The 13,154-nt window shown below is 43.5% G+C and overlaps 1 protein-coding gene across 3 annotated transcripts in view; it reads right to left on the bottom strand.

Annotated features, from left to right (window-relative positions):
• The window catches only part of YAF2 (YY1 associated factor 2), a 36,716-nt gene extending 27,995 nt beyond the window's left edge, over nt 1-8,721 (bottom strand). The window contains exons 1-3 of one of the 3 annotated variants that reach the window (XM_087969274.1): nt 8,457-8,674; nt 8,334-8,425; nt 7,778-7,903 (exon numbers count right to left, since the gene is read on the bottom strand). In XM_087969274.1, the coding sequence (XP_087825400.1) occupies nt 7,778-7,903; nt 8,334-8,359 (152 nt within the window). In that variant the 5' untranslated portion in view covers nt 8,360-8,425; nt 8,457-8,674. Of the gene's footprint in view, nt 1-7,777; nt 7,904-8,333 lie in introns of all 3 variants that reach the window. The other 2 variants (XM_026669119.2, XM_087969275.1) reach the window with 2 other exon arrangements.
• Between the last annotated feature and the right edge of the window lie 4,433 nt (nt 8,722-13,154).

The following is a 13,154-nucleotide window of genomic DNA, read 5'->3' as shown; positions in this document are numbered from 1 at the left end:
ATTGGATACAAACAATGATTTTCATTCATTTCTAATGCAATCCACTTTTTATCTCCTAATTCCAATCAGAAGATTTATATTTGAAGAGCTAAAACTCAAATGAAAGATGCAAGAAATTCCATAGGATTTGTACAAAGTCAAGAAGTAAATCTGTAATGTGTGCACACATATACAGTATATTCCTACCTTTATATATGTTATTTCACTATCTTTCAAATCCAACTCACTAGAGACACTCATTTGGCTTTGTGGAAGGTACTAGTCTATAGTGCTTGGCATATTTATTGAAGCTGAGTAATAGAGTAAATAATAGAGTACAAACTAATGGATCAAACTGTGACCACAGACTGTGACCCAAGATAGCATCTTTTCTGAGATCCCCAAATTGGTGGGGCCCAAAACATATTTTAGCATTTTGGTTTGTTTTAGAAGGCAAAATGGATTTCTAAAATGTTGAAGACTTAAGTGCTCATTTAATTTATTAAAAATTCCACCCTGAAAAAAAACAAGTATACTTAGGTGCTGGTTCTGCCCACCTAGAATGGTGCCTCTGATAATACAAACATGGAACTATGAAGTAGACAAAAGTAAAACTGTATACTCCCGAACTGAAACAAAGGGATATCACTCAGTTCTTCATTATTTTAATTGTATCCAGAGATTACAATTAGTTATATGCAAAATTATGTATCTCAGTAATGGAACAGTCATCGGCAATTCATTTTTGTTTTTTTCAGAAATGGTTAAACCAGAATAGTGTGATGTGAACATAATTTGGTCTCAAAATAGGCACAAATATAATAGCACTTACCAAAAATAACTACCAAGTAATAAACTGTACAGAATTGGGGGGTTTAAGAATGAAGCAAGGCTCTGCACACATCTGTATCTCATGTTATTTATTTATTCATTCATTCATTCATTCATTCATTCAAATTTATATAGTTGCCCAGGTCATGAAAAGTGACTCTGAGTAATGTATAGTAGTCATAATGTGCTGTGTAATGGAACCATGAGGAAAATTAGTTAACTGCTGGTGCAGAATCTTTCTACCTCCTACTGAAAGCTGCAAAATACAAGCAGTCCTTGACTTATAATCACAATTGAGTCCAAAATTTTTCCTGCTAAACGAGACATTTGTTAAATGAATTTTGTCCCATTTTGCAACCTTTCTTGCCACGGTTGTTAAATGAATCACTGCAGTTATTAAGTCATTAACATGGTTAAATAAATCTGCATTCCCCATTGACTTTGCTTGTCAGTTCATAAAAAGTGATCAATGACCCTTGGACAACCGTCATGAGTCAGTTGCCAAACATCCAAACTTTGATCATGTGACCATGAAGATGTTGCAATGGTTGTAAATGTGAAAAATGATCATAGGTTGTTTTTTTCAGTGCCGTTTAACTAGAAGAATTGTAGCAATTGTGTTGACAACGTTTGTTTCTTATCTGAATTTAAGATGTTAAACTTTATCTCTCTTTGAAGGGTTTGTGTGGTTTTAAAATTTGATAAATAATATACATATATTTCTAGCCTAAAATTCAGAAAAAATGTTCTGTCCTATTGTATACTTTTATTTTTACTTTCTGAGGGTATGAATTTCCCAGAAACTATGGATTGTACGTACCTCTTACCAAGAAAAACTGAAAACAATAACTGAAAGTATTGTTTATTCTTATTGTTTTCAAATTATGTGTTATGTTCTTTGCAAGCAATGTATGGCATGCAAATATAAAATATATATTTATAAAATATCCTCACATGTATTCCAGGGGTGGGATGCAAATATTTTTACTACTGGTTCTGCGGGCGTGGCCAGGTGGGCGTGGCCAGGTGGCTGGGTGGGCGTGGATTATTCTTTTGCAGCAAACCCCCCCCCCCCCACGCTCCATTTTTTTTTTGCCTCCTGGGCAAAACAGTAAGACAGTGAGGGGGATCGTGGCACAGCTGATCGTCGGAACAGGTGATTGTCAGGAGAAAAAAACATACTGAACATGTAGCTGTTTTTTTTACTAGTGGTTCGGCCGAATGGTAACAGTTTTTACTACCAATTCACACAAACCGGGCCGAACCGGTAGAATACCACCATTGGTGTATTTTGATAAAGTCATAATGAACCTGAGCTTGATGTAGGTGCACAATACTTTATACCTAATTGCCCAAGTATGTCCATGGATATGATGGCCTAACACAGGAACGTCAAACTCAAGTCCCATGGGATGGTTAGATCCTGAAAACAGGGAAGGACTGGCCAGCGGTATACTTCCGCATGGCCCAGGCCAACCGGACACTGATTTGCAACCTGGTGGCAGCCATCTGGGCTGGACCGCAGCCAGTTTTAGATCCGTGGTGCTGTCTCAGGCCCGCCCTTTGGGCATGTGCAAAGGAGGGGGCAAGCGCATTTGGGCCTGGCATCCCTGGGACTGGGGAATCCCTGTGCTTCCTTTCACCCAGGACTCCAGCTGTTCTGACCTAGGCTTCACAAAATCACAAAACAGACTCCTTGTCCTGACAAAACCCCCTTTTTATTTGGCTAATGTGAATTTCTGTCATTCACATCTAGCAAAGTCCCGGCAAACAGTCTTTCAAGGCTGAATTACAGCCACAGACCTTACCAGGCGTGGAGAGTTACCAGGCCAATAGCTTCCAAGCGTAACTCTGTACACGGAAATACTTGACAAGGAGTCTCTGGGAGTCACAAACTTAGATAAGCAGATCTTCACCCTAATTAAATGAACTGTCTCTTGCAAACACCACTCCCCTTTCGCTCCTATTTATTCCCTATGGGAGAGACCATTCACCATCCACTTGTGCCTTTACTCCTGAGTTGACCTTTGTTCCTTAACTGTTCCCTTCTCCTGATAGCTCTGTGCACGCGCACATTAGGAACAGGCTCCAGCTGTTCTTCTGTCCCACTGATCTCTGACTCTGAAGGAGTTGATAACTGTTGGATGCCTCTGGCCCCATCTCTGCCTCCAATGCAGAGCACTCATCACAGCCTTCTCCGGACTCCAGGACTGGCCCATGTTCCTCCCCAACCTCCTCACTGAGTCTGCCGCTAGCTCTGCTGGCCGCTGGCAGGCCACAACATTAGCCCTCACACAGTCACTGCCTCCTGCGTGCACACCCAGGGGTGCAGGGCTGAGGCTGCACCACAAATCTAAGGTTGGCCGTGGTCCAGCCTGGATGGCTGCCACCAGGTTGAAGATCAGAGCCCCACTCACCAGCCTTTCAACTGGGATCACCCCGTCCCCACGTGGGAAACCCACACTGCCAATCTCTCCCCCTCCCTTCATCCCTTCTGGAGTGCAGAGGAAGGGAGGAGATGGCAAGGAGACTGAATGGGACCTTTAGGACCATGGGGGGTTTGCCTGCTAGGTGTGGTGGGCAATAACCGGGGTTGTGGGGGTGACGTGGCAGGTGAATGTCTTTTGGCACTGCAGGGGTGGGGGGCAGAAGCATAACTGCCCTCTCAGTATCAGGCGTGGAGGCAATGGAGGGGAGGGCAGACAAAAGGGGAAGCCACCGTTCCACAGGGTTTTTTTTTTTAACCTGCCAGAGGCTCCGGGCAGAGGCTTCTGATTTTGACCCCTCCTCCTGGTTAGCTGTGTGGCTCTCCACTCACTTCTCCCAGAGACGTGCACAGGCTTGTGTGCTTGCACACAGTGGGGAGGTGTCCAGTAGCAAGGGCTGTGCAGCCCACTGTGACCACCAGGCTGGCCCTCCAAGAAGCAGGTGCGGTGGTGGTGGCACCGGGACAGTGGGATGGAGGCACATGATACAGTCACCGGATGTGCCTGCTCCATCCCATGGGACAAGGTAGGAGGCTCCCTAGTACATCTAGCAGCTTGGACTGCATGCACCTCTGTCTTTGGTTACTGCTGCCACCGCACGCCAAGACAACTTGAGGCAGGGGTAGGGGGATACTGCTGAGACAATGTGAGCAGGGGGTGGGGGGATACTGCGGTACACCACTGGCCCACCTACTCCATTTTTGCTTGCATTTGGACAGCAGATTGCTGCTGGATATTTCCTTGGTCCCCTTGCAGGTCTTGGCCTGTGCATGGAGCACATTCCGCCTGCATACCCAATGCATCTTGGCACCGCTGTGGGCTGCTGCCACATGCTGGACATGCATGTCAAGGGCAAGACCTGTGAGGGGGCCAAGGAGAAGACAACAAGTGGTGACTTGCTCTCCAACCACAAGCCAAAACAGACAGTGGGACGGAGTAAGGTCATCTAACGGTCTGCATCATGTGCCTTCCCACCTCCTGCTAATGCCGCTGTCGCGTGTGCTGCTGGGACGGCGAGCCTGGTGGAGCTGACTCCGGAGCCACACAGTCACCAGCTGAGAAGCTGGAAAACATCAGCCCCTACATACAAAGGGCAGTGAGCGAGTGATGGCTGATAGTTTCCAGCAGCCTTTGCATTGTCTCATGGCAGCAGCACCCCTATCCCCTGCGTCGCCTCACCTCACCTCCTGTGGGACAAACCTCCGGCTCACCGCTCCACCCACAAGAGACCTTTGGATTCCCTCCCCAACACTGCCTGGCCCACGCGAGTGATGTCAAGCTGGCCACTCCCCTCAGCCCACGCCCAATCAGCCATGACCACCCTGGCCCCCGAGAGCCACAATGAAATCAAGTTTGACACCTAACATAACACACAGTTTGCAACTATTTATAAGTTGCTTAATTTACATAAGCACCAACATACAATTAAAAGCATATAAAAGTTGTGTTATTCTACTACCTAGCAATATTTTCTTACAATAGTTAAACATTCAGTCTGAATGAAAAATAACATTTTACATTAGCTGATAGAAAGCTTGTTCAGAAATGTATATCTTCTTTCAATTTGAATATGAATATAAATAATAATTGAATACTATAAATACCCTAGGTGACTAACAATGATTAAACTGCTAAATACAAACAGGTTTAATTTTAAAAAAAAAAAACCTAGAATTAAGATTAATCAAATTATTGTAAAGTAGTAAAATGTATGCCTTTTGCAAATTTTCTAAACATTGGAAGATTAGAAAGTAAATATAGCTTAAACAGGAGTGCACTCCAAATCATAGAAAAAATACAGGAAAATGTCTTCTCCTATATGCAAGATAAATGGAACTCAGTGAATCTGAAGTTCAAATATTTTGGTCACAAAATCAGAAGAGACAACTCATTGGAAAAGATCCTTATGTTGGGAAAGATTTGAAGGCAAAGGGAAAAGATGGCAGAGGATTAGATAGTATCATAGATGCAGTGGACATGAGTTTGGCAGACTCAAGCGGACACTGAAGGACAAGGAAGCCTGGCATGCTATGGTCCATGAGGTCGTGAAGAGTCAGACATGACTAACAACAAAAATATCAGTGGATCCATTATTAAAAGAAATTCTTTCCTAAAGATCTTGTTCACTGGACAGCACCCAAACATTTGGGCTTTAAGGGTACATGCCAGTATCTTAAATTGTGCCTGATAAGCAAGTGGAACTCTCACAGATATGTTATTCTTTTACTTTGCACTAGTTAGCAGTTTAGCTGCTATGTACCAATGCCAACTTTGATTAGTGAGGATGAAAGTGAAATTAATAAGGTATTGGAGAAAAGGGAATTCCAAAGTTAAGGGTTTTAATGAAAAATGGAAGTGAATAGCCCTATGGAGGATTAAAAAGAGGATGGAGAATTAAGAAACAACAAAACTGGAGCTGTGGAAGAAAGAAAATGAGTTGACTTTCTGGGAGGGTGAGATTTGAGAGGGGAATTTTCTTTACAGAAATGTGAAGATATATTTGCTGGCACAGACAGAAACAAAACAGAGCAAGTTCACTGTCAGACAAAGATAAGATAATTCTTACCTTCTTTCCCCAATTGTTTTATACATATGTTGCTGTTTTTCTGCTTGTTAGTTGCCCAGAGTTATTTGACCAAAATTTACATAATAAAAAAATAATAGACAAAGTGAGAATTTTTAGAAATCTGGATTCAAACAAATGGGTACAAGAGGTCAAGATCACAGCATTAATCACTGAGAATCCCCAGGGACAGAAAACAGAATTGAACTACTCTGAAAATGGATTACTTGCTTTATAAATTTAAGTAAATAATTTATGTTTAATTTTTTGAATTAAATGCTAAGTACTGTTCTAGGTTACTACTGTACCTGGAGCAAAATAAGATCTAGAACGCTGTTAAAAGAAACAGCTGTGAGAGATAGTCCTTTGAAAGAAAGCATGCATTGTCACTGTAAATTGTTGAAAGAAATTAAAGAAAACTGCAAGTTCATCAATAACTACTTAAAGTAACAGTGGGACATAGGAGATAAGTATAATATGAAAATATTATATCTTAATTGTATTTACGCACTTGTATAATCATGTAAAGAAGCAGGGAGTACCTTAGCAAATACTAACCTTACTTACTGATTAGGCCAGCGATGGCTAACCTTTTTGTTGTCGCATGCCAAAAGTGCGTGCGCACGTGTGCCTGTACCCCTAATGCAATGTGCGCATGACTCTCCTGGGCTCCCCCTGCCCAGGCGAAGCCCCGCAATCTCCCACCCCGTGCATGTGCGCGTGACGCCCCTGCGCTCACCCATTCCTGCATGCGCCCCTCCCCCACGCATGAGATACTAGAAAATCAGCTGATTGGTGGGAGGCACGTGTGCATGCGCAGTGGATCTGACCTGGGACGATGGCTCACGTGCCCTTAGAGATGGCTCTGCATGCCAGTTCCGACACCTGTGCCATAGGTTTGCTATCATGAGACTAGGAAATCCTATTGACATCAATTATCTGCATCAAGAGAGACTCTGCTGTGTTTTTCTAGGATGTGGACTAACAAACCTCCTGTTCCACCTTTGCCTTCAAATTACCAATAACCATGTTTTTCACTTTTTTAAACATCCCACAGCAGAAGCTTGAAACCTTCATAACTTCAGCAGCCACCACTCACTCAGCTTTCATAAATATGTATCTCCATCCAGTATTTCCTCATTTCCCTATCTCCTTATAGTAACTGTTTTGGGATAATCAGATAATTTTTAAAAGTTCTGGAATACGGGGCAGAAAATATACTCTTATCGTCTATATTTCATTAATATTTTCAAAAATAATAGAGAATACTTCCTGACCTCACATTCTATTTTGATCATAGTATGTGATTTCTAATATCATAATATAAATGGGACAGTCCATGACTGTTTCTGTGAGTCAGAAACAGCTGTGAAAGTCTGACTCACAGACGAACACAGTACAGAAGCCTGATGATGGCAGATGAGATTCTGCCAAAACGTTGCTAGAACTTTAAAAGCACAACTATAATGACGTGGGAAAATACCCGAACAAAGCTGAATACCAGATAGATGATAGATAGATTAGATAGATTAGATAGATAGATAGATAGATAGATAGATAGATAGATAGATAGATAGATAGATAGATAGATAGATAGATAGATAGATAGATAGATAGATAGATAATCTTTTTTTTAAATAATTCATATTAGTGGTCCTTTGGATTTAAAAGTATGAGTTGGGTGGTCCCTGAGGTCCAAAAGGTTGCCATAGAAGACAGCAATCCCTACGCCTGCCCCATTGCTACGGTGGTGTGGAAGTCGCCGGCTCCCGTGTCCTGATCCACCTTTCCAGACACTCGGGCCATGTTCTCCCCGCCGCCGCCGCCGCCCCCCATCCGTCCCCGCTCCTGTTTTGCCCGGGGAAGTGGCTGTCAGGCCAGGCCTCTCGCCCGCCCGCCCGCCCGCCCGCTCACTCACCGGGTGGAGGTGCCCTTTCTCACATCGCACATCATGCACTTGAAGGCCTCGGCGCTGTTCCGGAAGGTGCACACGCTGCAGTCCCAATAGCCCTCGTCGGAGGACGGTTTCGGCTGCCGCTTCGGCCTACTCAAAAAAAAAAAAAAAAAAAAGCGGGGGGAGGGAGGGGAGGACGGGGAAAAACGGGAGGAAATTTAGGACACAAAACAAGGCATCGCCGCGGCCGTCCTTCCCCTCCCTCCCTCCCTCCCTGCTCCCCCCACAGGGCCTCGCTTCTCCTCGGCCGCCGCCGCCCCGCCGCTTCCCACCCCGTCTCTTCCTCCTCCTCCCTCTCCCTCTCCCCTCCTCCTCCTCCCCGCCATCGCTTCTGCTACGTTGGGGGGCGCCAAAGACTTTTGCAGAGGAGGAGGAGGAAGAAGCGGGGGAGGCTGATGAAAAGAAGCGGCCCCGCCGCCGCCGCCGCCTGACCGGCCTCCCCGCGGAGGCTCTCTTCGCCTGCCTGCCGTCTACGCGGTTTCCCTCCCCGCTCGCCGCCTCCCCGCTCTCCCCTCCTCACCTTGTGGGGCTCTTCTTGTCTCCCATACCGGCTACAGACGCGTCTCCAGACCGGCGCGGCCCTTTGTGTGTGTATTTGTCAATAGGAGGAGCAGCAGCAGCAGCGACCGAAGGCTCGGAGAGCGAGGGCTGACACTCAAGCGGCGGAGGGGCTCGGCGAAGCGGCAGCAGCGGCGGCAGGAGGAGGAGGAGGAGGAGCCGCTGCAGCCGCCGTTGCTGGCTGAGACGAAGAGCTCTACCGCTTGGCTGCTGCTGCTGCTGCTTGCTCCTCTAAGCGCGGCCTCCGACACGCATCCAGATGTCGGGGAAACTCCTGCTGCCGCCGCCGCTGCTGCTGCCGCCACCCCCTTTGCTCAGCCCGACCTTGCGCTGCTCCCCCTTTTCTTCTCACTCACGTGTTCCTCCCGTCGCCAACCAGCGTCAGCCCACAGCCAGGCCGAGCCTCGTCCCAGACGGCGGCCGGAGCAAAGCGGGACGGGCTCTTTCGCCTTCTTCAGACGCGGGGTGAGAAGTCGCCCCTTTTTTTTTTCAGGGCCCGAACTACCGCCCGTCCGTTTCCCCCTTTTTGCGCAAAGACGCGCTTCGCCTGGCCGGAGATGGGTTTCTCCCCCCCGTCGTGAAGCCGTTATCCTTTCCCAGGCCTTTTAAGCGAACGGTTGCCCTCGTTTCCAACTTAACCACGCCGTCAACCCCAAAATCATGCCGTTGGATTCGATATAAAACCTGTTCCACCTTTATATCGGTAAGGAGTACAATGCTGACTTCAGCTGTTGTTGGTGTAATTGGGTCCCCCCCCCGAATGCCTGAAATGATCTCCCTCCAAGGCATGTTCGTGCATCACCTGCTCTGGCTGTCAGATCTCGGCTAAGACAGGGTCAACTTGCATGGAATGATGTCAGAATGCAAACAACTGAATGTGATTGTGGTGAAGTATCTGCATTAAACAATTTTAATCATGTAAGCAAGGGGAGTCCATCCCATCCCTTTCCATATTTCTTGAAAATGTAAAATGTAATATGGGTAGATGTGCCATTCTTGTTTAGACTTATTACCGAAAATGGTTATCGTGGCATCAGTGTCAGTGTAATCATTTCAATTTTTAATAGCTACATTATTTTAATATTTTCCTGGATCAGTCGAGGATTCTTCCACATTTGCCATTAACTATGGCATGAACGCAGTTCATGGTATGTGCTTTTTTTTTTTAACCTCATGACATCTTTGTCTCACCCACAGGCCTACGGCAGTTTTAAATCAGCCTTTAATCTGTACCAATATTTTCCCTCTTTAGTTGTGTTATGGATAGGATCTGTCATGCTTCACCAATCTTTTAATTACAGATGCAGCCAGGGATTAGCTGCATTTCTATTGATCACTTTAGGCTGTTGCAAACATCCCCCCCCCTCCGCTTCAGTCACTAAGGCACTGACCATGGCCATTTTGGCTTGAACTACAGGAATGACCAGACACCTATTTTTTTTACAGAAGCATCCGTGTATATATAAATGCCTGACCAATGTACACAGGGGAGGATAACAATAGTAACAGATGGATACAATATGTTGGCAGATGAGGAGGGCAAGTTTTTGTGGGGAGGAACAGAGATGATTAATTTTGGACACAATATTTATTTCGGGTCCCATATCTCATATTTTGAGCTAAGCATTCTGGTAGCTGGGTGCTTTGGGCTCAGTCTGACATTTTGATTGCCAATGTTTATAATAAAATAATTGTGGACTAATTAATTAAATTATGGACGAGGGAATGTTGACATGTATCACCAAAACCTGACTGGACCACAAATACAATGTATCTCAATATGATCTGCCTGGCTGAGTCACAACCTGAAAGCAGTGAGGTTGGAGGCAATTGTGCATTGCAAGACCTTGTTTGTTGTGAGAAATATTGTTTCACGGGTCACCAGGTGCAAAACTATTTGTGAGGTTAGGCCTAATTGACAGATTGAGCATGCAACTATTGTATTTTTTCCTAGTGATAATAGCAATATCCCTTTCTGAACTACAGCACTTGAATTTAGAGAGGGCGAGGATGGATTTGACTAGATTGTTAGTTCTGATTAATTTTAGCCTTTGTTTGAAGTCAGAAGTAGCTTGAGAATACATGATCATATAACTGTGGGTTGTTTGAAACTATTATGACCCACTCTGACTTTCACCTAGTCTTGGGGAACATTTTCATTATGTCCTGGTGATGGATAGATACATCCTTACATTTGGTGCCTGATAGATCCAAATACTTTTCAAATTTATAGAACCAATGGGATTGATATGAAGTGTCAACTGTGATGGAAATGAAAATGAATATACCAAACAAGGGTACAAACTTAAATTTGAGCCTATTATCGCAATTAGGGCAATGATGTATGTCTCTATAAATCAGATAAGCTGCCTTATTAAAAGTTATCGAGCCTTTTTAGGGAAGAATTAAGAAGAGACAATTGGTGGTAAGGAAATTGGATTCAGGTGATAATCAACACCTATTTGAGGGAAAGAGATGTGGCTTTGAAAGAGGCACTGGTCTGCTCTCTGCTCAAGAAACTAACTCTGGATCCTCTTCTACCTAACTACTACTAACTCCTAGCTTTCACTTTCTAGAAGCAGTATCCAGGGGAACATTTGGCCAGCTTTGGGTGGTGCATCAATTGCAGGGTTATCTCAAACAGGAAGTGATGGAGATGGCCACTCATATCCTTGTCACTCTGTTACTAGATTATTATCATTATAAATGGGGCTGCCTTTGAGCTGGTCCAAAATGCAATAGGCCCTATGCTTACTGGGCAATCTTGATACTGCCGTATTGAAAAATGCTGTTTCTGAGTACAATTTAAGTTGCTTGTTGTTACTTGCAAAGTCTTATTTATATAGCTTGGGGCCTTGGTATCTCTTAAACTGCCTTTCCCAGATATATTCTTCTTGCTCAAATCAGATGAAAAGAGAACACTTGCTGAAGTTCTTCCATACTGTGGGGTGCGGTAAGAAGGGGCATGATATGGCCATCCAATGTGGAAGATCCGCTGCTTTGAAACTTTCCTATCCCCAAGATCCTACTCGTATGGCTTCCTTAATGGCTACCTAGTAGGGCTGGATCTATGTCAGCTCCCACCAATTAAAGTAGGGCAGGAATCATAGGAAAGCTAAAACTACTTTTATTGAGTTGTTATAATAACAGAATCTGATTGTCCTCCCCTTCTTTACACTTGTGAATTAGGAGGTATCTATCTTCCCCATATACTCTGCTTATTGTGGACTTACAGTATGATTTCTGCCTTAACATGGTTTTTTGTTCTTTAGATCTTTTGCTCAGCTTTATTATTTTTATATGGTAAATAAATCAAAATGGAATACCTAATATTCCTTTCTCTTCCCATTTCCCCCACAACAACAACCGGTTGGGCTGAAAGACCAAATAACTGGTTCAAAGTCACCCATCTGCTTTCATGCCCAAGGCAGGACTAAAACTCACTAACTCACAATCTCTTGGTTTCTAGCCTGGTGCCTTAATCTTTATACTAAACTGGTTTTGGTCTTGGTCAAGATCATTTTCCTTACTGTTGCAAATTCACATTTTTAATGCTTTTGTCTTTGCTTTTTTTCTTTTGTATTTTAGCCTTTTGAATAAAATTATATGAAAAAAAATTGTCTTCCTTATTCTTCATACTTTGGAATTTAATTATATTCAGCCATTGCTTCTGAATAGTTATTTTTATAGTCTATTAGGTGCATTATTATACTAGTCTATGTTATTGTTATATTTATCCTTTATGTACTATCTGCAACAGTACTATACTATATACAACAAAACTGTACTATATGCAACAAAATTGAAGAGCTTCTAGGTAACACATAATTTGGTTTCAGAAACAATCTTGGTACATGAGATGCCCTATTCAGTATTCAAGTTCTTGCACAGCGTTGTAGAGATGTCAATCATAGCGTTTACAGCAAACGATTACAAATCCTGAAACAAGTGGGGTTAGATAACAGACATCCAAATTATAAAGAATCTATATTGGCATCAGGTAGCAAATGTGAAACTAGGTCAAAAATACTCTGATGATGCAGAAATATGAAGAGGGGTGAGACAAGGGCTATATTCCGCTATTATTTAATATCTACTCTGAATTGATTTTCAATGAAGCACTGGAAAACATCCATGTTGGCCTCAAAATAAACAGTGTTTGGTTCAACAATATAAGATATGCTGATGATACAGTTCTGCTTGCCAATAAGCATGAAGACCTTCAGTTCCTCATCAACAGAGTCACAGAAGTATTTGAAAAATACGGCTTGAAGCTTCACACCTCAAAAACCAAATTCATGGTCGTCAGCAAACAACCCATTAATTTACCACCGGAAGAAATACCACTAGAAAAAGTTGAAAGGATATCTTGGTTCTAATTTACATGAAAGCTGGAACGTGACCATGGAAGTAAAAGCAAGGATAGAGAAAACTCGAACAGCATTCTTCAAAATGAAAAAGGTTGTCTGCAGTCACGACATAAGCCTAAGATTGAACATAGTCAGATGTTACATCTTTTCTGTCCTGCTCTGTGGAGTAGAGTTGGTCTCTGACAGAAAACCACTTGAAAAGACTAGAAGCATTTGAAATGTGGATTTTCAGACAGCTATTACATATAAGCTGGGTTGACAAAATCAGAAATGAGGTGGTGATAAGCTAAATAAGCCCAAGAAAGCCAATGGAAATAATCAAAACAATAAAAAAGCGAAAGTTAGAATATTTTGGACATGTGATATGACATCCGGAAAAATATGGCATACTTTACTTAATCCTCCAGGGAAAG

Source organism: Notechis scutatus, chromosome 6 (genome assembly GCF_049901735.1).
Source record: "Notechis scutatus isolate UNSWTSFEM ecotype Mainland chromosome 6, rNotScu1.2, whole genome shotgun sequence".
Taxonomy (NCBI): Eukaryota; Metazoa; Chordata; class Lepidosauria; order Squamata; family Elapidae; genus Notechis; species Notechis scutatus.
The sequence above is the reverse complement of the archived record's forward strand: the minus strand, read 5'-3'. Positions and strand labels throughout refer to the sequence as shown.